This window comes from Oncorhynchus mykiss, chromosome 5 (genome assembly GCF_057628025.1).
Source record: "Oncorhynchus mykiss isolate SJ-2025 chromosome 5, ASM5762802v1, whole genome shotgun sequence".
In the NCBI taxonomy this organism is placed as follows: domain Eukaryota; kingdom Metazoa; phylum Chordata; class Actinopteri; order Salmoniformes; family Salmonidae; genus Oncorhynchus; species Oncorhynchus mykiss.
The window spans coordinates 62,205,217-62,231,843 of NC_143026.1; the positions used below are offsets into that span (position 1 = coordinate 62,205,217).

At 42.3% G+C, this 26,627-nt stretch overlaps 1 protein-coding gene across 1 annotated transcript in view; it reads right to left on the reverse strand.

Annotated features, from left to right (window-relative positions):
* Positions 1-22,173, reverse strand: part of cers4a (ceramide synthase 4a) — a 29,137-nt gene extending 6,964 nt beyond the window's left edge. Inside the window, exons 1-10 of the mRNA XM_090235461.1 lie at positions 21,914-22,173; positions 15,128-15,298; positions 8,140-8,257; positions 4,799-4,917; positions 4,623-4,680; positions 4,460-4,510; positions 2,698-2,790; positions 1,793-1,921; positions 623-729; positions 142-298 (exon numbers count right to left, since the gene is read on the reverse strand). Coding sequence (XP_090091587.1) covers positions 142-298; positions 623-729; positions 1,793-1,921; positions 2,698-2,790; positions 4,460-4,510; positions 4,623-4,680; positions 4,799-4,917; positions 8,140-8,257; positions 15,128-15,297 — 1,002 coding nt within the window. The 5' untranslated portion in view covers position 15,298; positions 21,914-22,173. The remainder of the gene's footprint in view (positions 1-141; positions 299-622; positions 730-1,792; positions 1,922-2,697; positions 2,791-4,459; positions 4,511-4,622; positions 4,681-4,798; positions 4,918-8,139; positions 8,258-15,127; positions 15,299-21,913) is intronic.
* Positions 22,174-26,627: the final 4,454 nt, after the last annotated feature.

Sequence of the window (26,627 nt, forward strand, 5' to 3'; positions counted from 1 at the left end):
GTGGGCTTTCCTAAGATGATTCATCACCCAACTTCTGACAAATAATACGAGTGAGCATGTGATCTATTATTCTACCGTGTCATGGCATCCGATGAAATAACCATTAGTAAGTAAGGCGGATAATGACTTTAGTCTACTGACCTTGCCCATAAAGACAAACTTGTAGACCATGCGAAGGATCAGCCAGGCCCAGAAGATGTGCAGAGCTTGCAGCACCAACAGCAGGGCATTGAAGAAGTAGTAGCCAAAGAAAGGCTGGAAGAAATCCAAGGACACAACCAGGGTGGAGTGGACTATTCTGAAGGGGCAAGAATGGGCATAGAAAACTGGAAATGAATCCAACCTCAAGCCTTGCATTTTTAACATTCTCTAATTGGTACTTCTGAACACATTCCCTTAACTGATTTATAGTACACACTATGTGCTATGTTCTGACTTGAGATGTGCGTACATCAGATGTATTGGAATATTTGCATGTAGGCCTACATTTGAGTTACAAGTGTAAACTGTCAGAAAAGGATAGTCCCTGAGTAATCTTATTACTACTTTTATTACGATTGACCTTTGTAATACACTCCTAATAAATTGTCAAATGACTGTGTGAGAAAGCCTCCAGTCTCACCTGCCAGGGAAAACCACTAGTCGTGTTAGCAGGAAGACCAGGGCGAAGATGACAAACAGTGTGTCACATGTCTTCCGCCAGCCAGCGTAGTTGAACATCTTGGCAGACTGCAAGTGAAATATAATAATACTCCTATCACAGTTGGCCTTATGCACGACCCTCATGAGGCACTTGTAACGATACAGTCATTATGTGTTACCAGCTGGGTTGACCAATATAGCACAGTGGCTGTACAAATGATAGCATACAGTAATGGTGTTTTCCAACATATTGTATGACCTCCCAGTCCATACTCTCTGATGGAGTGGTTTTCTCTAGCACACACTGACAACCAATGCCCCCTGCTGACCCCTTGCCTCCCATAGACTGCTTCTAAAGGAAGCATTATGTCATGATCCTGACATGACAAGCCATACATATTTCATCAGGCCCAAGATGACGGAGACAATGGTTATTGTGAGATAACATCAGGGCAATACTACACTGCTTTACTGAGGTCATTTAAACACATCTTTAGGAATACATGTGATAATATGAGTTCTATTTCAGAGCTGAAAGTCTCTTGGGAGAGTTAAAGAGAAGTTCACCCCCAAGACATGTTTTCCTTTTACCACATACAATTGCTAAATATAATCACGTGTTCGATCTCTATGAACCTACAGATGCAGGATCTTCATTTGGAAATGAAAACTTGTAGTGTATTTGAGTTATAAAAAAAGGCTTCTAAAGTTTGTAATTTCTACTTTGAAATTTCAGACTTGATTTGCCCTATGGAAAAATGTATCAACATTTACAAAAAAAAGTATATTAATTACAATCCACATCATAATCCACATTTCCTGTTGCTGCAGGATCATTTTCCCACTGTAGCAAACTGGCTCAAATTAAGATCCTACATCTGAATGGAGAAAATTGTGTGATTCGCGGTCATAATAAGATGAAGTAATGTTAATAAACAATCCCAGTGTTCAAATCAAACTTACAGTGACCTACATATAAACAAAGAACCTTGCTTAAATAACCACACAACCCATCAAAACAGTCTGTGGGAAAATGGTAGTGCAAATTAGCTTGACCACATGCATTTATGATTAGAGATATCATTCCCCCTTTAGTTCCCTGTGTCTGTATGATTTGTGTGTGACTTGAAAACTGAGACTGAGCTCCTACCTCCAGGAGGAAGTCTGAAGAATCATGGACTAGTATCACCAGTGTGCCAACGCGCACATAATTGGCACAGTACGAGAAACCGATGAGCAAAATGGTAGCGATGTGGTGGATGATCTGTTCCTTGAAATCCTGAAAACAAACCACACAGCTGTAGAGGATATACTATAACCTGGGCTTCAGCAGTTCTGCGCTTCTGGTGCCGTAAATCAGTAATCTTTCTCCTGTATGGAGTGATTTATCAATGGTGCAGAATACAGAAAAAGTTGCTTAAAAAACGTACAAATCAGATATACGTGACAACATCTGTGAACCCCTCCTGCTTGCGTCTGCTGGTTATCTGTATAGCAGTTTATCATTACAGGGTGTTCCTGATGAGTTTCAGAGTAGAGAGGTTGACTGTTTTTCAGATTATGGACAGAGAGCTGAGTCAGACCAAAGCAGGCCAGGAGGGGTTGGTCCCCATGAGGGGAGGGAATAGCAGGAGAGGATGAGGAGACGGGGGGGGGGGGGGGGGCTGGACTTGTTTCTAATTACTAAACCTCATTGGACATCGTCCAGATACATAGTTATCCTTGAAAACATCAACCACCTCTGTGGGCAGTTCCTGTAGGGAAACATGACTTTAAAAATGACATGAACGTTTCAGTAAAACAAGCTGGGAATCTGCTGTGAACACTAACTGTAATCTGGAAGGGAAAGTAATGATTTTTTTCAGTGAAAGCTGATGCTGTTCTGTGGATGGGACTGAGTCACTGTGAATGGAGACAGGTGTGTGTGTGTGTGTGTGTGTGTGTGTGCGTGTGCGTGTGCGTGTGTGTGTGTGCGCCAGCGCGTGCGTGCATGCGTACATGTGTGTGCGTGTGTGTGTGTGTGTGCGTGTGTGTGGAGACAGGAGTGACACATACCTTCCGCTTCACATCCACAGTGACACAGAGCAGCAGGGACCAATAGAAACCCAGCTCTGTGATGTAATACCAGTAGTGAGCCTCAGCGACAGGCTGCAGGGACAGACGGAAACAAAACAAACACCAGGGGGGTTGAAGGTGACCGAGCATGCATCCCAATAGTCTAAAGTGACTTCCTTTAATTTCCTCCTCACCTTTATCTGCACCAATCTGACAGAAAAGTCTAGTTGAAGGCTTTATGGGAACGGAAGTCTACATGGGGGGGGATTTGCTTTCACCTGTCCGGTTCTCACACAAAAGCGTAGATGACACAGGAGGTTGGTGGCATCTTAATTGGCTAAGCGGTAATGGCTGGAATGGAATGACTGGAATGGTAGCAAAAACATCCAACACATGGTTTCCAGGTGTTTGATGCCATTCAATTTGTTCCGTTCCAGCCATTATTATGAGCCTTCCTCCCCTCAGCAGCCTCCACTGGTAGATGACAAAAAAAAGGAAACCAGGGAGAGGAAGGAGGCCTTTTGAGACTAGTGAGACACAGCCCAGGTAAGAAGGAGTTAACGTGTGGACTGACTGTGACTCCATCCCCCACCTGTGCACTGGGAGAGATCAGTCAGTCAGGGAGTTTACCAAGGAGGCCTTTTCCCAGCAGCAGCAAATCGACACCCAGCCCACTGCCAGGCCTGAGAGTCCACACAGCTGAGCATTTACAACTGGGGGCTCTATGTTTGGGGGGTAACCCTTGACTGAAATAGAGAAACTCAGGATTCCACACACAGTGAAGCACAGGCTTTGAAGCAACGCACCCCTGGGGCGGGCCAGTAACCGAAAGGTTGCTGGTTTGAATCCCAGAACCGAAAAAATAATACAAATAAAATCTGTCTATGTGCCTTTGAGCAAGGAACTTAACCCTAATTGTTCCTGTAAGTCACTCTGGATAAGACTGTCTGCTAAATGACAAAAATGTATATTGCTGATTGCTGCTTTGTTTAAACCCCCTCATATTCCCAACCAAAGCTTTAAAGTGGAAGCTTTGAAACCCCCTTTAGCAAGCGTTCCCCCACGCTTCCACAGTCAAAGTTTAACATTAAAATCAGAGCGGGTGTGTACATGTATAGAAAGGGGTGATACATCAAAATGGCCGTGAAGTGACCCAAACACCCACCACCAAACGGTACTCTCCAAGACTCCATAGACAATAGAGGGAAGTTTACTGAGCCATTTAACCCCTAGACATCCCTCCCTCCCTCCCTGCAAGGCACAGAACACAGCCTGGCTTCAACAAAGGGAAGGTCTACAGCATTAGGGAGTTACAGTGCTATAAGAGGTTTAAGTGTGGAAAGAGATGCTGTGTCATTTGTCCTTGTAGTGTTTTCTGTTTCAGGTCATCCCCTTCTAGGGAAGGAGGAGGAGGGGTTAAGTCTCCTGTAGGAATGTCATAACTGTTATCTGGAGGGGCGTTGTTCAATTCCTCCAGACATAGCTGTCAATAACGGTGCAGCACAGCAGAAAGAGAACGTTTCCTGAGATTGTCCAAAGCCGTGTTTTCCAGATTCCCAAATTGTGTGTTGGGACTCGAGACTCAATGGTGTGGGATGCGGCTTATTGTGGCTATACAGTAGATTGGGTTGTCACTAGAAACATTGGATGTATTTACTTAGTGGGTGACAGCACAATTCCATAGGCTTTTGATGAGTGACAGGACACACATGTTTAGGAAACCACTGGTCAACTGAAAGTTAAAGTGAACTGTTCTACTCACTTGTTTGGGGTAGCCCTGCCAGCACTCTCTGTGGTCCCAGAACCAGGGGGTCTGAGGGATGGAGGGACAGAACAAATAGTCACAGTGAGGTAGTAGTAATACAAGAAGCAGTAGCACTGTTGAGGGTAAAGGTAGCCAAAGTGAATGTGCTTAATATACTCACATCAATCAGGGAGGCAAGCGCTGCTACAAATGCAATGAGGTAGAAAACGAACCTCCAACTGCAAAAACAAAACAAAATATTTGTCATAAGATAACTTAATATGCTTTCTATGAACTATACATTGAAATGAAACAGATCGCACGAATACATAGAACTCTGAATGAGAGCTGACTCACGAGGCTTCACAAAACTTCTTGGTGTTGCTCGGCCTGTCTTGGTTGCGGCGTTGGCGGAACCACGTTTCTATCTGGCGCTGACTGAGACCACAATGCTTCCCCAGGCCCAGGACCTCACTCTGAACACAGACAGGACCAAATCACCTCAGAGAGAGAAGCTCCGCTGTTCCTTTCCCAAGAAGACCCTCAACATATCTTTCATATACAGATTTGTCAGGGAGATAATCCATTACCTTCTTCAGCACCTTAAATGATCTCAATAGGTGTTTTATCACAGCTTCATTAGAGCAGAATTGCTCCATTAATTCCAGACATCGTCTCATTCAATTCAAGGTATTACACAGATTACACTATTCCAAAACTAAACTGCATAGGATATTTCCTGATACATCCCCTACATGTGATAAATGTCAGGCTGCGCAGGGTACACTACTCCACTGCTTTGCCCTATGCTCTAGCTTGCATGGCTATTGGTGTGGAGTTTTTGGGATCCTCTCTGAGGTTTTAGAGACTTCAATAGATCCAGACCCGCTTCTGATAATCCTGGGAGTATCTGAGTCCCTAAACGGATTAACCAACCCCCAAAAACAACTAATCTCGTACGGTCTCATTTCGGCAAAAAAACTAATCTTGTTATTTTGGAAAATGAGGGAAGCGCCCTCTACCAAATTATGGCTCAGTGAATTGGCAAACACTGTACACTTAGAAAGAATTAGATATACTCTGAACAATAAATTATCAACATTTGATCAAATCTGGCAGCCTTTCCTCTCCTACTTGGACCATGGACCAGTCGGCGCTGTGAATTTGTACTTATTAACGCACTCTCAATTGTAATATCTTAATCTACCTTTGGGCAGCATGTGCTGGCCCTGTCACCCGAGCAGTTGGGGGGGGGGGGGGATAGGGGGGGGGGGGGGTAGGGGGGACATCTTCCCTCTTTCTTTCTACTACACACTGTGGAGGCAGCAGGTAGCTTAGCAGTTGCAGCAGGCAGCAGGTAGCTTAGCAGTGTTGGGCCAGTAACCGAAAAGTCCCTGGTTCAAATCCCTGAGCTGGCAAGATGTAGAAATCTGCCGTTTTGCAGTTGAGCAAGGCAGTTAACCCCTAACAACAACTGATCCCTGGGTGCCAATGACGTGGATGTCGATTAAGGCAGCACCAAGCACCTCTCTGATTGGGGTTAAATGAGGAAGACACATTTCGGTTGAATGAATTCAGTTGTGCAACTGTCTAGGTATCCCCTTTCCTCTTTCGCTAGTATCCCTCAATCATGTGTAGTGCTTACTATAGAATGGTGTAGTATACTATAGAATACAACAGGAAATACTACAGTATTATCTGCAAAAAAACACTGCACTGTCAGTAATGTCCGCAAAAACACTGCAGTCTGCAAAAACACTACACTTTTTTTGTACTATAGTAAATACTACAGTATTTCATTTGCATATACCCTGCCCATTCCCCATACAACATTTTGTGCAATCCATAAGTGAGAAATCTACATGCCAAGTATAGACCATATTGTGCTCCCTACAGGTCATAGAAAAGCACAGAAGCGCTGAACTATTGGTTCAGATCCCAGTCCTACAGGTTATGCAAAATGTGGTCTTTAGTATTTCTCCAGTAGGTTTCCTGAAAGAGAAAGCCTCCATTTCTATGTCAAAGATAATACAAATGTACAGAACTCTAGTAAATACTACAGTAATGTCTGCAAAAACCCTACAGTAAATATTACAGTATACTACAGTTTGCACAAAACCTACAGGATTTACTAAAGTATATACTACAGTTTCCTTTTTAGTACAGTATTTATACTATAGTTAACTGTAAATACTACCATATACTACAGTAAACACACTTACACACTAGTCTGCAAAACTACTACAGTGAATACTACAGTAAAGTCAGCAAAAACACGAGTGAATATTACAGTATTTATAGTATAGCATTTTTTCATGTGGGTGGCACTTTACACTACCTTAGGCTCATACTTCTGCTGTACTGTAGAATGGTTCTTGTGTGGGGAGATACCTAATTACTCTAGAGGGCTCCTAGTATTAGTAGGAGTATGTCACTCCTGAGTAACGGCAGCACACAGATAAGGACAAACTGCTCACCTAAACCTTGTTTGGAACTGACTTGTTTTGATTTGATCATCGTGACATACCAATGAGGTGGTTACACAATATGGGTGTGGCTAGTGCAGTCCTGGTGATTGCATATGTTGAGAGCATTAACCTTCATGGAAAATCCGGGGAACGTCTATAGGGAGCCCGTGCGCTTCATGAAAATGTGAGGTTTACAAATGAGGCAGGAAGAAGTTCTAACACAGAGACTGACAGCCAGGTAATACTTCACCAACAACATGAGCTGTTTCAGACAGAAGACAATGTCTAAATGCACAGAGAGAATAGGATTTGTGCATATCCATATACTATGGTATTTCTACTATCAGAGATTTGTACATGTAAACGAGGAGACACATGCCTCAGCAGATGTACAGTCCAACACGTCAACATTTGCAAATTCTGCCTTGTTACTCCTAACGAGTAAAAAGGGTGGAACATTTCCATGTGAACAGAGCCTGGCCATAAAATATTACCTGCACCTGCACCTACCTGACTGACAAGGAAGGGATAGGCCACTAGAACAATGCCTGCCAAAGCATTTAAGGGTTTTACCCAAGGATGTACTCTACTATTTATCCTATTCCACCAAATATACCTGGCTAATAAACAACTATCTTATCATTTCCTGGTGTACTACAACCCACAATAGTAGACCCTAAACCCAACCCTAACCTGACACCCCTAAACGAGTTCCACATAACGGTTCCCTATTATAGCAGAAACTACTTTAACTTCAACCTGATCCCCATTCACCCAGTAAACCATATAATTACAACTCAACCAGTGCTCTAATTCTACTTGAGGGCTATACTCATGAAGCAATAGAGTTTATATTTCTAAACTGGTAACCAATGTAATTAGAGTAGTAAAAATACATATTTTGTCATACACATGGTATACAGTCTGATATACCACGGCTTTCAGCCAATCAGCATTCAGGGCTCAAACCACCCAGTTTATAAATCTACTTGAGGGCTATACTAATGAAGCAATATAGATTCTCCAGGGGAGAAATTGTATCTCATCTCTCATCTTATCTCATGAGTGCTAGCTGCAATATCTGTAATGCTATAGGCTTGTATAAGATCTCTGCTAAACATACTTATCAATTTCAGAATCAATCATATATGTTTCTACAATTCTATAAAGGAATATTCCATATCCCACTAAAAGAGTGACAGCGATGGATGAAGGAGATGTATAACTGACCTGTGAGGGTTGCTGTTTGTTCTGTTTGTAAAATGTCTCCAGCTTTGGGACAGGCAGGGCTCGAACCCGCACCCTGTCTCTCACCCCCAGCTGTCTGCTTAGTGGCATGGCTATGACCCTGTAGAGAAGACAGACAGAAAATAGAGTTCTGCAGTAGTTCAATGCAAAGGCAAATGTCAGTTACACCCTATTTTCCATATGTCACACTGCTTTTGACCAAAGCTGCAGTATTTTGGTCAAAGGAAGTGCACTGTTGGTGAATAGCTTAAGACCGGGTGTTTTGCGTACTACAAAAAACACCAGGCCCTAGTGATATTATAGCCTATAACAGGCCCCAGAGTTTTCATTGGATACGTCAGGTGGGGTGAGAAACAGTCAGGTGGTTAAGAAAAATTCCTGGAATAGAATATCACTTAAGGCATAACCATTATCTCCTCAACAACAAAGAGCAAGAACACGAGAGCTCCTCATGTCACTCCATGTCAGTCTTCAACATAACATAACAAATGAACTGACAACCGCTGGAGCCTGTTCCATTCCCATACACTTAGTGTCACATTGGGCCAGACAATCTTTGTGCTTAATTGATACAACACCTCCAGGGACACTAGATCTATGTTTGTGTGTCTGAGTGAGGGGGTGTGCATGTGCTCGTGTGTATACGCATGGGTGGGAAAGGGTACAGGTAAGAGTGTATGTGTGTGTGTGTGTGCGTGTGCGTGTGTGTGTGTGTGTGTGCATGTGTGTGTGTGTGTGCGTACCTGTGTGTGTATTTCTACAGTATGTGTGTACAGTATAAGTGTGTGCACCTCTACCTGAGAGATAATCATAGGTAAGTGGGCAGGCAGGGAGATTAGAAGTGATGGAAGTTCAGAGTAATTTAGCTAGGAGACTCCAGGGCTTTCCAGTTACAGGAACCCCAAAGGAAACACCTGCTGGCAATGAAGTCCCCACTGATGACTAGTACTCGCATGTAAACAAACCCCTCCCTTCCCTGGCCCTGCGTATCTCACCTCACCTCGTGAAACACATATGCCTGCACGTGTGTGTGTTGTGACTGACACACAGCTCAGCCCTGCCCAGGTACAGTACAGTACACCAAAAAACCATGAGGAAATAACTGATAAGGAAAAACATGCAAAAAATGAGTGTCCTATCGATCGCTCCATCAGACTTCTGTTCTTCCTGTCTCCATGCTTGAGCCCTCCACTTTACATTTCTGGCCTCTGCCTCTACATGGCTCCCAGCTCTAATGTAGTGTACAGTACAAACATCTACATCTAATCGCATTGTTAGAATGCTCCCATGGGTTTATTAGCAAATTTGACTGCAAAGGATCTGTGTCAGGATTATAGAACTCATGGAACATCTGGCCCTATTATAGAACTCCTGGCCCTATTATAGAACTCCTGGCCCTATTATAGAACTCCTTACTATAACAATGTTTCGACCCTATGATCGTCATCAGGTTTTAGAAAACGTTTTCTAAACCGTTGAAACGTTGTTATAATAATGTTGTTATAACACACCTGGGAAACAGATCTCTGTGTGCAGTGTTTTCCTGTTTTGCTCCCAATTGCTCTTAGCAAATTGTCTGACTTGCTGTCTAACTATGCTAAATCTGAATTATTAATATTGGGTGATCTTACAGTTTTTTTCGATTGCTAAACGACAGTGGACACAACTGGAGTCACATGTGCAAAACTCTAACTACAGTCTGCACAGCAGCAGTTCATGTGGACCAAACTCTAGTTTGTTTTTCATTGCTTGAACACAGTTTTCAAAACTCTACACACTTATCCCATGACTTTAACCACAACCTGCACAACACTGTGGATTTACAGCACTTTGTTCAAATGCTAACACACTGCTGTCAAAACTGTGAACCACACATTCAAAACGGAATAGATTTCAGCCTTGTGCCGTTCAAACACTGCTGATTGCAATTTCAGCTGAAAGGCTAAGCAGGTGTCTTGTTTTAGACTTGTTAGTGAACACACGCACACACATATTACAGTATATATAGGTAGAGCTCAGAAAGACTCATTTTGGAAATGGAACAAGGAAGATGGGTTTGTGGAGGGAGAAGGGTGGCAGGGAGAGGGCGGATGCGTGGAGGAAGACAAAGAAGACAAAGACCTGTTATTTCAGATGAAATAAGGGCTACACTTATAGACCATGTCGTGAACCATGGTCTCTCATTGAGAGAGGCAGGGTTGAGGGTGCAACCCAATCTGCAAAGATCCACAGTGGCATCTGTAATGCGAATTTTCCATCATGCAAACAGGTGAGAGTTACATCCTTACAGTAAATGAAAACATTACAGGAATCTATTTTGTATTGCAATTATTTTTTATTTTTTTATTTTACCTTTATTTAACCAGTTAGGCAAGTTGAGAACAAGTTCTCATTTACAATTGCGACCTGGCCAAGATAAAGCAAAGCAGTTCGACAGCTACAACGACACTGAGTTACACATGGAGTAAAACAAACATACAGTCAATAATACAGTATAAACAAGTCTATATACAATGTGAGCAAATGAGGTGAGAAGGGAGGTAAAGGCAAAAAAGGCCATGGTGGCAAAGTAAATACAATATAGCAAGTAAAACACTGGAATGGTAGTTTTGCAATGGAAGAATGTGCAAAGTAGAAATAAAAATAATGGGGTGCAAAGGAGCAAAATAAATAAATTAATTAAATACAGTTGGGAAAGAAGTAGTTGTTTGGGCTAAATTATAGGTGGGCTATGTACAGGTGCAGTAATCTGTGAGCTGCTCTGACTGTTGGTGCTTAAAGCTAGTGAGGGAGATAAGTGTTTCCAGTTTCAGAGATTTTTGTAGTTCGTTCCAGTCATTGGCAGCAGAGAACTGGAAGGAGAGGCGGCCAAAGAAAGAATTGGTTTTGGGGGTGACTAGTGAGATATACCTGCTGGAGCGTGTGCTACAGGTGGAAGATGCTATGGTGACCAGTGAGCTGAGATAAGGGGGGACTTTACCTAGCAGGGTCTTGTAGATGACATGGAGCCAGTGGGTTTGGCGACGAGTATGAAGCGAGGGCCAGCCAACGAGAGCGTACAGGTCGCAATGGTGGGTAGTATATGGGGCTTTGGTGACAAAACGGATTGCACTGTGATAGACTGCATCCAATTTGTTGAGTAGGGTTTTGGAGGCTATTTTGTAAATGACATCGCCAAAGTCGAGAATTGGTAGGATGGTCAGTTTTACAAGGGTATGTTTGGCAGCATGAGTGAAGGATGCTTTGTTGTGAAATAGGAAGCCAATTCTAGATTTAACTTTGGATTGGAGATGTTTGATATGGGTCTGGAAGGAGAGTTTACAGTCTAACCAGACACCTAAGTATTTGTAGTTGTCCACGTATTCTAAGTCAGAGCCGTCCAGAGTAGTAATGTTGGACAGGCGGGTAGGTACAGGTAGCGATCGGTTGAAGAGCATGCATTTAGTTTTACTTGTATTTAAGAGCAATTGGAGGCCACTGAAGGAGAGTTGTATGGCATTGAAGCTTGCCTGGAGGGTTGTTAACACAGTGTCCAAAGAAGGGCCGGAAGTATACAGAATGGTGTCGTCTGCGTAGAGGTGGATCAGAGACTCACCAGCAGCAAGAGCGACCTCATTGATGTATACAGAGAAGAGAGTCGGTCCAAGAATTGAACCCTGTGGCACCCTCATAGAGACTGCCAGAGGTCTGGACAGCAGACCCTCCGATTTGACATTATAGAATATTTACACAGATATATATTACAGTAAGTTTGACTGTAAATTATATTTTTACAACAGGACCCAAAGGCTGCCCCCAACAGGGGGAAGAGGAAAAATATTTTCAGATGCGCAGGAAAATGCTATTGTTGACATGGTTGTTGTCAACAATGCAATAAAACTGCGGGAGATTCAAGATAGAGTGCTGGCTGATAATGATATATTTGAAAATGTTAATTCTGTCAGCACAACAACTATTGCTCGAGTCCTAAAGAAACACCAAGTTACAATGAAACAGTTATACACTGTACCGTTCGAGAGAAACAGTGAACGGGTAAAAGAGCAAAGATACCAATATGTCCAAGTAAGACGTCTGAGGTTACGTACACAGCTATACAAAATATTTACAGTAAAAAAAAACATTAGCATTTCTACAGTAAAACTGTGGACTTACTGTTTTTCAGAGAGTAATGGAGGTGGAAGCACTGGAGAGACCACATTCATTTGTATTTATCGATGAAGCTGGATTTAACCTTGCCAAAACACAGCGCAGAGGAAGGTATGTTATAGGTCAAAGGGCCACTATGGAGGTCCCAGGCCAAAGGGGGGGAAATATCACCATGTGTGCTGCAATGGCCAATGATGGTTTGCTTCTCAACACACGACTCATTGGCCCATACAACACAGAAAGGCGTATAGCTTTCCTAGAACAGCTCTATGCTCAGCTAGTGCCAGCAGAACAGGGGGAGCCAGTAAGAAACCCCCAAGTTTTTGTCATAGTTTGCGATAACGTTGCTTTTCACCACTCTGCAGCTGTCACAGATTGGTTTGCAGCACATCACAGATTTATGGTTTTGTACCTGCCTGCATATTCACCCTTCCTCAACCCAATAGAGGAGTTTTTCTCTGCCTGGAGGTGGAAAGTGTTTGGTCACCACCCACATGACCAAATGTCTCTTTTGGAAACCATGCGTGCCGGATGTGAGGACACGAGTCCAGAGGACTGCCAGGGATGGATAAGGCACTCCAGAAGGTTCTTCCCCAGGTGCATGGCAAGAGAAAACATTAGATGTGATGTTGAAGAAAACCTGTGGCCTGATGCTAGAGAGAGGCAGGATTAGCCCCTCAATTATTTGTTCGAATTACAGTATGTACTTTTAGTTTCTACCCTTTTTTTCTCATTACTGTAATTCCGTAAATTACTACAGACTATTGAAGCAAACTGCTAATTTTCATTTACCTTAAAGAATTGTTATGTTCTAAAAAAATTTATAAATCATGTGAAAGAATGTCACTCTTTTCTTTGAAGAAAATATTACTTTGTATGAAGTCACTGAAATTGTTCAAACTGTAAAGATGAAAAGTTTGTATTTTCTGTATTGGTGTTTGATGCTAGTGTTTTTACTCTCAGTGTGTTCTGAGTGACAGTGTGTGTTATCTCAGTGAGGGTTGTGCATAGTGTTTGGCTGCACTGAGCGTGTTTTGAGCCATGTGTTAAGAGTTGTGTTGCTTGGAATGAGTTTTGCAGGTGATGTGAACTGTTTAGCTCAGGTGACTGTTGGTAGTGCAGACTGTAATTAGAGTTTTGCACATGTGACTCCAGTTGTGCCCACTGTCGTTTAGCAATCGAAAAAAACTGTAACTTGGTGAGATCAGTATCAGATCAGATCAGTTGATGCCAGTATCAGAGAAACTGAAAGATATTTGTACTGAGCTACATTTAAATTAATTGATAACAAAACTCGCCCCAATTTAAAACACACAAACCTTTTTGGGGGGGGATATCATTCTGACAAACACCCCTCATAAGTATACAACCAATGGAATCTTTGTGTGTGTGTGTGTGTGTGTGTGTGTGTGTGTGTGTGTGTGTGTGTGTGTGTGTGGATAGGCAGGGTATATGCAAATAAAATACTGTAGTATTTACTAGAGTTGAAAAAAAAACGTTTTTTTCAGACTGTAGTGTTTGTGTGAACATTTCTGTTGTATTTACAATAGTGTTTTTTTGGTGGATAATACTGTAGTATTTATTATAGTATTCTATAGTATACTACAACATTCTATACTAAGTACTACACATGATTGAGGATTACTACAGTGTAGAGTATAGTATTCGACAGTATACTATACTTTACTACAGAATTCTATCGTAAGTAGTGTGGATTCGCTCATCACCGCATCCTTTATCAGAAGGTCGACTAGACCGCTCTAAATTCCTTAATTTCTTCCTTTTTGTTTACAAAGCTCTACAAGCTTCCAAAATATCTCACTTCTCTGTTAAAGTATAATTATACGAGGCACCAAACCCACTCACAGTGTTGGTTAACTCTTGAGGTCCCTCGTGTCTCGACCAACCTACAGTAGGTAAACCAGCCTTGAGTTTGGAATAATTTACCATTCTCATTACATCTTGAATCCCTGGTGGCAATAGACCAGTTTAGAACGCTGATGAGGAATTAATTCACTGAAGTTTGCAAGTGTTTTGGTTGATTGTAATCATTTATTTGTGTTGTTGAAATGTAGTGTCTCTCTTGTATCTTGTAGTTTCTTTGTTTTGCTGTTTAATTGAATGAATATGTTGATTTGGGAACGGTTTGTTTTCAGGGCACCATTGAAAATGAAACCCTGGTCTCAATTGGGCTCCCCTGAATAAATACAAGTTAAGATGAGGAAGAATCGTATTTTTGATATCCAGAGGCTTCTGGGAAACCATTGAGTGCATATCATCCTCAGCGTCTGCTGTAACCCAACCCATGTCTATCTACTGTCCATCAGCCTGACAGACAGACACACCATCAGCCTTCTGCCACAGCCTGAGTCAATGTGAACCTAACAAAAATACATTTTACAGCCCCAGCAAAAACGGACTACTCATCAGGCATGTAGTCGACTTGGAATACTTTCAAAGGGCAAAAGCTGACAGCAGACAGGGTCATAGTCACTAAACACAAAGTTAACGGGACAAAACGGGGATGTACTATCCAATAAGACAGGGGTTCCCATACTTTTGCAGTTAATGCTCATTTTCTTGCATAAGTTTAGACATTTCTAACGTGTAGTCATGTGATATTTGAATGAACACATTTCTGACAAGTTATAAATAGCTCTCTCTAAGGTATGAAATGACGAACACGACAAGAGGAAAACTGATGATGCACCACCCAATTTCGAAATTACACCTTGTGCATTCTTCTATTAAATATTTTAAGAATAAGTTGAAAGCCGGACTGAGTTCCTTTAAAAAAGGGGGGAGGACCCCCGCGCCCCCTCACCTCTCAAAGACGTAGCGCAGGACGATGAAGCCCAGAGCCAGCGGCAGGGTGTAGAAGAGGTCCCGGGGTAGAGGGTAGCGGTCCCCCTCGATCTCTATGTCCTTCCAGGTGACCCCCGGCGGCAGCCAGTACTCCTCCTTCCAAAGCCATTGGTCCAGCAGTCCTTCCATCCTACAGAGAAGAGGAGAGGGGAGGGTGAAAGGAGAGGATAATGTTTGAGAGCTCGATCCTCAGAAGTGTCTGTGCCTGCTGAAACATTGATGCTGCTGTTATTCATATTTATGGAGAAGACAGCGGCTGGGAAGCTCCAAATGAAATATGACAAGTTAAAGAGAGTGAACAAGATGGTATGTGTCCTTGATTCACACTTCACAGACAGAATCATAATTAGAGCCAACATGAAGTCTGTGTGTGAGGACAAAAGGGATAATTCATCAAAATTACAAAATTACACATACAGTGGGGCAAAAAAGTATTTAGTCAGCCACCAATTGTGCAAGTTCTCCTATTTAAAAAGATGAGAGAGGCCTGTAATTTTCATCACACTTTAACTGTGACAGACAAACTGAGAAAAAAAATACAGAAAATCACATTGTAGGATTTTTTATGAATTTATTTGAAAATTATGGTAAAAAATAAGTATTTGGTCACCTACAAACAAGCAAGATTTCTGGCTCTCACAGACCTTCTTTAAGGGGCTCCTCTGTCCTCCACTCGTTACCTGTATTAATGGCACCTGTTTGAACTTGTTATCAGTATAAAAGACACCTGTCCACAACCTCAAACAGTCACACTCCAAACTCCACTATGGCCAAGACCAAAGAGCTGTCAAAGGACACCAGAAACAAAATTGTAGACCTGCACCAGGCTGGGGAGACTGAATCTGCAATAGGTAAGCAGCTTGGTTTGAAGAAATCAACTGTGGGAGCAATTATTAGGCAATGGAAGACATACAAGACCACTGATAATCTCCCTCGATCTGGGGCTCCACGCAAGATCTCACCCCGTGGGGTCAAAATGATCACAAGAACGGTGAGCAAAAATCCCAGAACCACACGGGGTGAATAGTGAATGACATGCAGAGAGCTGGGACCAAAGTAACAAAGCCTACCATCAGTAACACACTACGCCGCCAGGGACTCAAATCCTGCAGTGCCAGACGTGTCCCCCTGCTTAAGCCAGTATGTCCAGGCCCGCCTGAAGTTTGCTAGAGAGCATTTGGATGATCCAGAAGAAGATTGGGAGAATGTCATATGGTCAGATGAAACCAAAATATAACTTTTTGGTAAAAACTCAACTCGTCGTGTTTGGAAGACAAAGAATGCTGAGTTGCATCCAAAGAACACCATATCTACTGTAAAGCATGGGGGTGGAAACATCATGCTTTGGGGCTGTTTTTCTGCAAAGGGACCAGGACGACTGATCTGTGTAAAGGAAAGAATGAATGGGGCCATGTATCGTGAGATTTGGAGTGAAAACCTCCTTCCATCAGCAAGGGCATTGAAGATGAAACGTGGCTGGGTCTTTCAGCATGACATTGATCCCAAACACACCGCCCGGGCAATGAAGGAGTGGCTTCGTAAGAAGCATTTCAAGGTCCTGGAGTGGCTTAGCCAGTCTCCAGATCTCAACCCCATAGAAAATCTTTGGAGGGATTTTCCGTGTTTCCCAGCAACAGCCCCAAAACATCACTGCTCTAGAGGAGATCTGTGTGGAGGAATGGGCCAAAATACCAGCAACAGTGTGTGAAAACCTTGTGAAGACTTACAGAAAACGTTTGACCTCTGTCATTGCCAACAAAGGGTATATAACAAAGTATTGAGATAAACTTTTGTTATTGACCAAATACTTATTTTCCACCATAATTTTGCAAATAAATTCATTAAAAATCCTACAGTGTGATTTTTTTGATTTTTCAAGTGCACCTATAGGCTTACCGTTGGCCAATCAGATAACTCAAATCACTTTGCCTGCATAGTTTCCTTGTGCCATAGACTATAAAAAGACTCCTCGAACACACAGCAAAGTTGATAATGCGAGATTCCAAAACGTATAAAACCATGACTAGAGAGAGACTCAACGAATACAGCAAATACCTGCTGTTATTATGAATAAGTTAATGTTTAAGTTGTTATTCAGCACTGTCAACACTTTGTTCAACAGTTTGTTTTAAAAGACATAAAATGTGCATTTAGATAAGCTTGCGTTGTTATTATTTGCTACCCTTTTTTAATATTGAGGAATATTTCACTTTCACATAGTTTCAGCATCAACTGGAAGACTGAGTACCCTTTTTTCAGCGTGGGGGGGGGGGGGGGGGGGGGGGGGACTGTGAGTCGGATGAGAGGCATCCGCTGCTCCCTCCTTCCCCTCAGACTGACCAGATGAAGGCCATCAGTCCAGTAAAAAAATATTATTTCAAAATGGTCTAAGAACAACCTTGACAGGGCAATTCAAGCGTAGTGATAATGTATTGGGCTTATAGCCTACTGCAGTATTTTGCAACCGGGGGTACTTGGCCTTTCCACAAGGGGTACTTGAGAAGACTCATGAAACCATAGGCTTAATCAGGGCTGCAACTTTGTTTTTTGAAGTGGGGGGGACCACGTTTTTTATCCAGTCGGATAAACATTCAAAACAGCCTACTCGACTGCTCGAAGGCGTCCGGATGGTCCTAAAGCACACCGTTGCCTTGTCTTGTATCACATTCCAATTATAAAACTGGGGGGGACAGAAATGCAATTTCAGAATGTGGGGGGGGGGCGTGCCCCTCGTCCCCAGTGAAAGTTGCACCACTTGGCTTAATGGTAAAATGCACATGAGGGGGTACTTCACGGGTACTCTGGGCAGAGCTAAATGTACTTGGTGTTGCAGTAACCAAAAAAAGGTTGGGATCCACTGGCCTACAGAACTGTTTTTAATTGTTTAATGTTGCATAAGCTTATGTTTTTTAAGTCATTTAAAAAAAATTTGGCTTTTGACACAGAAAGTGATCTTGATTCAGAAAAAAGTTTTCACCACTGCTGTAGAGAAATTGAACCATGGTCATTTCCTGTTTCACACTGTGTATTTAAATACTGTATCCCCGACATAGCTCATCATAATATTTCTACTACTATACATTTTATTTTAGTTAGACTGTTTATATATACCAGACATGTATTTATACACTGGATTCTTGACATAGTTCAATCTAATATACTGTATCTACTGCTGTACATATCATTCTTAAATGATCTTGTGTAAATTCTTCCGTTGTACATATGTAGCGGACATGAGTCATTCATGGTCACGTGATGAGGTAGCCCACCACGACCTACGAGGGAATTTCCTCTTGGTCTAACGATCTAAGACAGAGATCAAATCAAATGTTACTGGTCATATGCTCCGAATACAACAAGCCCTTAAACAACAATGAAGTTTTAAGTAAATAGAGTTAAGAAAATATCTCCTAAATAAACTAAACTAAAAATAAGTAACACAATAAAACAACAATAATGAGGCAGGGGGTACTGGTACCAAGTCAATGTGCGGGGTTACAAGTCAGTTGAGGTAATTTGTACACGTCGCTAGGGGTAAAGTGATAATGCATAGATAATAAACAGCGAGTAGCAGCAGTGTAAACACAATGGATGGGGGTGGGGTCAATGAAAATAATCCGGGTTGCCATTTGGTTAATTGTTCAGTAGTCTTATGACTTGGGGATAGAAGCCGTTAAGGAGCCTTTTGGGCCTAGATTTGGCGCTCCGGTACTGCTTGCTGTGCGATAGCAGCGAGTACAGTCTATGACTTGGGTGACTAGTCTTTGACAAGTTTTTGGGCCTTCCTCTGACACCACCTAGTATATACGTCCTGGATGGCAGAAAGCTTGGCCCCAGTGATGTACTGGGCTGTACGCACTACCCTCTGTAGCGCCTTACGTCGGATGTCGAGCAGTTGTCATACCAGGCGGTGATGCAACCGGTCAGGATACTCTCGATGGTGCAGCTGTAGAACTTTTTGAGGATCTGGGGACCCATGACAAATCTTATCAGTCTCCTGAGGGGGAAAAGGCATTGTCGTGCGTTCATCATTGTCGTGCGTTCATCACGACTTGGTGTGTTTGGACCGTGATAGTTTGTTGGTGATGTGGACACCAAGGAACTTGAAACGCTTGACCCATTGCACTACAACCCCACCGATGTGAATGAGGGCGTGTTTGGCCATCCTTTTCCTGTAGTCCACGATCAGCTCCTTTGTCTTGCTCACGTTGAGGGAGAGGTTGTTGTCCTGACACCACACTGCCAGATCTCTGATCTCCTCCCTATAGGCTGCCTCGTCGTTGTCGGTGTTCAGACCTACCACCGTATTCTCACATAGGTGTTCCTTTTGTCCAGATGGGAAATGGTAGTGTGGAGTGCAATTGAGATTGCGTCATCTGTGGATCTGCTGGGGGGGTATGCGGATTGGAGTGAGTTTCCGTAAGGATGGTGTTGATGTGAGCCATGACCAGCCTTTCAAGCACTTCATAGCTACTGATGTGAGTGCTATGGGACGGTAGGTAGGCAGGTTACCATCGCTTTCTTGGGCACAGGGACTATGGTGGTCTGCTTGAAAGATATTAGAGACTCAAGAGGTTGAAAATGTCAGTGAAGACACCTGACAGTTGGTCCGCGCATGCTCTGAGTACACGTGCTGGTAATCCATCTGGTCCCGCGACCTTGTGAATGTTGACCTGTTCAAAGGTCTTGCTCACATCGGCTATGGAGAGCGTGATCACACAGTTGTCTAGAACAGCTCTCATGCATGCTTCAGCGTTGCTTGCCTCGAAGCAAGCATAAAAAGCATTTAGCTCGTCTGGTAGGCTCGCTTCACTGGGCAGCTCGCGGCTGGGTTTCCCTTTGTCGTCTGTAATAATTTGCAAGCCCTGCCACATCAGAACTTCAGTGTAGTAGGATTCAATCTTAGTCCTGTATTGACGCTTTGCCTGTTTGATGGTTAGTGTCAGAGTATAATGGGATTTCCTATAAGGGTCCGGATTAGTGTCCTGCTCCTTGAAAGCAGCAGCTATAGCCTTTATCTCAGTGAGGATGTTGCCTGTAATCCATGGCTTCTGGTTCGGATATGTACGTACGGTCACTGTGGGGACAACGTCATCGATGCGCTTATTGATGAAGCTGGTGACTGAGGTGGTATACTCCTCAATGCCATTGGATGAATCCCAGAACATATTCCAGTCTGTGCTAGCAAAACAGTCGCGTAGCATCCACGTCATCTGACCAGGTCCGTATTGAGCGAGTCACTGGTACTTTCTGCTTTAGTTTTTGCTCATAAGCAGGAATCAGGAGGATATAATTATGGTGGAGGGCGAGGGAGAGCTTTGTACGCATCTCTGTGTGTGGAGTAAAGGTGGTCTAGAGTTGTTTTTCCTCTGGTTGCACATGTGACATGATGGTAGAAATGAGGTAAAACAGATTTAAGTTTGCCTGCATTAAAGTCCGCGGCCACTAGGAGCGGCGCTTCTGGACGAGCATTTCCTTGTTTGCTCATGGACTTCTCCAGTTCAATGAGTGCGGCCTTAGTGCCAGCATCGGTTTGTAGTAGTAAATAGACGGCTACAAAAATATAGATGAGAACTCTCGGTAGATTGTGTGGTCTACAGATTATCATGAGGTACTCTACCTCAGGCGAGCAATACCTCAATACTACCTTAATATTAGACATCACCTTGTCCGAGAAATATTTACATGGTTATTAAAACATCATGCCAGGGTAACCTTAAACAAAACCTAGCCCTTATTTTAAGTGTTTCTAAAATCCCCTATATGAAAAATGAATGGTGGAAAAAACGTTTGGAACCATTTCCTGGTTTGACCATTATGTTTTATGGGTATTATGATACCTCCACTGTGGGGCTCTATGTAGCGGACATGAGTCTTGTCAAGTGATGAGGTAGCCAGCCCCACCTGCAAACTTCAAAACCAGTGTCTGCCAGATCGGGGAATTTCCTCTTGGTCTCATGGTCATATTGGAACTTGCTCCCCATGGGAGACCACGATTAATTTTACACATACTTAAAGATTGCATTTGATTCCTGCTTCAGCGCTATTTGGGTTGTTAATCATATTAGTCCCGTGGTTCTTGATTTCTTGTATCCCCCCCTTTTAATTGTTTTACTGCATTGTTAGGAGCTAATAAAATAAGCATTTAGCTGACCGATAAACTGATTTGATTTTGATTGATCAAGCTGATATAGTTGTTGTTGTGTGGATATGGACCTCCCCTCACTGAACAGCAATGCAAACAGTTCCAGTATTCTTGCGCACATCCCTCCATCAACCTTGCGCGATTGGAGATCACTTGCCTTAATATGCCTTATTCAGCTAATTTCTCTGCATTTATCAGCGTGGTGATAAATACCAATGCATTCTCCTACCATAACGACTCAATTACTAAATTAAACATTTGGCGTGGCCCTTTGATTAATTTATAAATCGCTCCTAATGTAGCCTACTGTCTGAGATAGAGACCAAAACAAGGCCCAGTCAAAGAAAGCAACGGTTTCAGTCAAATGGAAAGTAAGCGCAGGATACGCCTTAAATCGATTACATAATAAAACGATGTATAGCCCATTGGTTCAGCCCCGCAATCTTCAACAAACCTGTCTCAATAACCTACAACAAATAGATAATAGATCAACAATAGCAATCTATTGGGTAGCCTACAACATCCATTCGCAAAAAGGCATCATGGAAAACGTTCGGTGTTACTGAAATTGATTTAAATTAACAACAACATTGAGATTACCTGTCCACTCTCGAATAATGGGATGGGGAGCACAGTGTTGTCACAGCGGTTATCCGGCAAGCAGGAGCCGATTGACGCAACCTGCCTCTGTTTGTGGCGGGCGCGCGCCACGTATCCTTCAAACCGAACACGGGAAAAAGCACTGCTCACACCAACACGCTGAACATAAGGCATATGGCGCTTTCCCCTTTTTTCCCATCTAGGCAATAGAGAGCAATAGTAATGGCGTCTTTTTGTAGGCACGAACTCCGCCATGGTTCGTTGTAGGGTTTCTGGATAAACGTCGAAAATAGAAGAGCACCTATGTTTTGTTCTATGAGATTATCTTCATCAGTTAACGTCACTTTTTGTGATTTCTGAAGTAATCATGTAATAATAAAAAAGGATTCATAATTCATAAAGGTCATGTTAACTGACTGATATTATCTTATATATTTTTTTTATAACATCTCTGTGTTAAACTTATTTTCGGCATTTATTCCAAAACCGTATTCTTTCCCCATTAATTTTGCCCATAGGAATGGCTGAACGAACCAGAGGTAAATAATTTCTGCTTTTTTAGGACTACAATGGCGAGCTCTATAGAACACTAGTAAAAAAAATCCTATAGGATTAGTGATTTTTCCAATAGAATCCTTTTTGGCACAAATGTAAATAACCGTGCAGACAATTTCAGTACGTTTCACAGCTATTGGTGTTGCAGTTGGCACAATAATTTCAATGTGTGACACATGCACCAGATGCAAATGTTTACTCACATTATGTCCCTTATGAGGTAGCTACTGGGCCGGAGGTTGTACCATCTCAAGTGACAGTTCAATATTGGTTGCTTATGATGTTATTATAGTTCACATGTTCACTGTCCACCTTCATAGGTAATTGTCTAAGAGGTTTGGAGGGTGGGTGCTCCATAAGTTAAGCAGCCAATTTAACTATAGTTTACAGCCAAGTCTTGAGGATAAATCCTTTAGAATTTGATGTAAATATCTATACAATTCCCATTGACAAAATGAGAGAAAAAAAAACATAGGAGAAAAAAAACGTTCAAATCCTATAGAATCCTATATCATTCTAATACAAGGATCCAATTAGAATCCAATAGAAAAATAATGTCTGATTTTGGAACCAGTTCTTTTGGATTCCCATAAGATTCTATCCTAAAGGATTTTATATACAATAATCTATTTGAAAACATCATTGTGTTGGAGTCTGTGCCCTTAATCACTTTCTGCATCTGTCTTCCTACCTGTACTTACATCTGTCCTGTCAGAAAAACAAAATAAATCAGCTCTCCCAAAACATGTAATAATAATATCATTTGAACCTAGTCCAAAAATCCTACAGGATTCCAATAATAAAAAATCTTATTATAATCCAAAAGAAAATCCTATCCAATTTTGGAACCAGTCCTATTGGACTAGATAGGATTAAATAGGATAGGTTCCAGAATCTGATAGGATTTCTTTTGGGTTTGAATAAAAAAAAAAAAAAAATTGTAATCCTAGGCAACTATTTTTACTGGTAGGTATATACACTGAGCATAACAAACATTAGGAAAACCCAGCAGTGTTGCAGTTCTTGACACAAACCGGTGTGCCTGGCAACTACTTTCAAAGGCACTTAAATTATTTTGTCTTGTCCATTCTCCCTCTGAATGGCACACATACACAATTCATGTCTCGGTTGTTTCAAGGCTTAAAACCCCTTCTTTAACCTGTCTCCTCCACTTTAAAACCATCATATAACTAATCTACATTGATTGGCGTGAATTTAAGAAGTGACATCAAAGGGACCATAGCTTTCACCTGGATTCACCTGGTCAGTCTATGTCATAGAAAGAGCAGGTGTTCTTAATGTTCTGTAAACTCAGTGTAATTTCCCAATCGGAAGAAACATATGGGCATACAGATGTGGCATGCAAATGTGAATAGTTTCTTTGCAATTGATTCGTTTTTCACTTTGTTATACCTCCAGAGTGCCCACCTTCTGTAGCCTTGCTTGAGCATGCGCACTAATGAATAAGCACATGGCTGTGTAACTATCATTTCAGCTTATGACCGCATGAAATAAATTGGCACTTGCACAACAGCAAACCCTGGGAACTCCAAGGACAACCACAGGAATCAATGAAAAGGATGACTCAAGTCATACTCACCCAGGAAAGAGTGAGTAATATTACACAATTCCCAGTGAAAGTTTGCAGAACTAGATAGGTTTAGTCATACAGATGAAACTATCAGGCAGCAGGAAAAGGGATTTAGAAACACGTTACATATATACTGTATAGAAACACTTTATACATATTCTGAACTGTATATGCACTGTATAAGGAGCTTCCCTTTGCTAATAGTGAATAATCGTTTTTCTGTCCTAGAATAAACCTTGAGTTACGCCCTGCCTTCATATGATCTACTACTACCCACTCTAATGACATCAGTACAGCATTGTGTACAGTACATAACCTAGCCAATCTGACAACCAGCTTTTTTCCCCATGCTTCTAGATTATAGGTGGCTTCAGCCCAAAACCAACAGTCTTCTGACAGGAGGGGATTCTCCAGAGTTTCCTTAGAGGACCACCATGGCTCTACAATGCATGGCTCCGTCTGTTCATATTCCACTGTTAAAGATAGCCCCTCCCCTGTAAAAATGCTCTCCTCAGGAATTCAGATTATATATACTGTGAGTCGAGGCACCTGAGATGGGGATACAGCATGTGTGTACTGTCTACTCTCCGAATACCTGACTGTCTAGGGAATATTTATACTCCTATCAGATTCCAAATAATAACCTGGAGACTAGATTAGATGTTATTAGTGTTTGATTTGTATATTCTTAATATGTTGCCAGCCTGGTGTCATAGACTAGACGAAACATTAAATCCGAGAAACTCAAATTAGTATGATCTGTTACGTTTGGTATGATTACATGAGACAGAAAGTTACTTAATAAAACAAAAATGAAAGTAGGGTAGTTGGTTGCGGTGGATGGATAGGCATATAACGTGAAGTTTAGTAACCCAAAGGTTGCACATTCACATCTCATCATGAGCAACTTTACAACTACTTCCCATTTTTTAGCTACTTTGCAACTACTTAGCATGTTGGCTAACTCTTCCCCAAACCCTGACCCTAGCCTTAACCATTTAAACTAACCTAAACCCTAACGCTAACCCCTAGCCTAGCTAATGTAAGCCACCTAGCTAACATTAGCGTTAGCCACCTAGCCTCCTAGCTAACGTAAGCAACAACAAGTTGGAATTCGTAACTTATCATACATTTTGCAAATTCATAACCTATTGTATGAATTGCATTTTGTAACATATCTTACAAATTGTAATGCGTAACATATCATACGAAATTGATGATGTACAGTCGTGGCCAAAAGTTTTGAGAATGACACAAATATTAATTTCCACAAAGTTTGCTGCTTCAGTGTCTTTAGATATTTTTGTCAGATGTTACTATGGAATAATGAGGTATAATTAGAAGCATTTCATAAGTGTCAAAGGCTTTTATTGACAATTACATGAAGTTGACGCAAAGAGTCAATATTTGCAGTGTTGACCCTTCCATTTCAAGACCTCTGCAATCCGCCCTGGCCTGCTGTCAATTAACTTCTGGGCCACATCCTGACTGATGGCAGCCCATTCTTGCATAATCAATGTTTGGAGTTTGTCAGAATTTGTGGGTTTTTGTTTGTCCACCCGCCTCTTGAGGATTGACCACAAGTCCTCAATGGGATTAAGGTCTGGGTAGTTTCTTGGCCATGGACCCAAAATATCGATGTTTTGTTCCCCGAGCCACTTAGTTATCACTTTTGCCTTATGGCAAGGTGCTCCATCATGCTGGAAAAGGCCTTGTTCGTCACCAAACTGTTCTTGAATGGTTGGGAGAAGTTGCTCTCGGAGGATGTGTTGGTACCATTCTTTATTCATGGCTGTGTTCTTGGGCAAAATTGTGAGTGAGCACACTCCCTTGGCTGAGAAGCAAACCCACACATGAATGGTCTCAGGATGCTTTACTGTTGGCATGACACAGGACTGATGGTAGCGCTCACATTGTCTTCTCCGGACAAGCTTTTTTCCGGATGCCCCAAACAATCGGAAAGGGGATTCATCAGAGAAAATAACTTTACCCCAGTCCTCAGCAGTCCAATCCCTGTACTTTTTGCAGAATATCAATCTGTCCCTGATGTTTTTCCTGGAGAGAAGTGGCTTCTTTGCTGCCCTTCTTGACACCAGGCCATCCGCCAAAAGTCTTCGCCTCACTGTGCATGCAGATGCACTCATACCTGCCTGCTGCAAATTCCTGAGCAAGCTCTGTACTGGTGATGCCCAGATCCCGCAGCTGAATCAACATTAGGAGATGGTCCTGGTGCTTGCTGGACTTTCTTGGGTGCCCTGAAGCCTTCTTCACAACAATTGAACCGCTCTCCTTTAAGTTCTTGATGAGCCGGTTGATTTAGGTGCAATCTTATTGGCAGCAAAATCCTTGCCTGTGAAGCAATGATGACGGCACGTGTTTCCTTGCAGGTAACCATGATTAACAGAGGAAGAACAATGATTCCAAGCACCACCCTCCTCTTGAAGCTTCCAGTCTGTTATTCAAACTCAATCAGCATGACAGAGTGATCTCCAGCCTTGTCCTCGTCAACACTCACACCTGTGTTAACGAGAGAATCCCTGACATGATGTCAGCTGGTCCTTTTGTGGC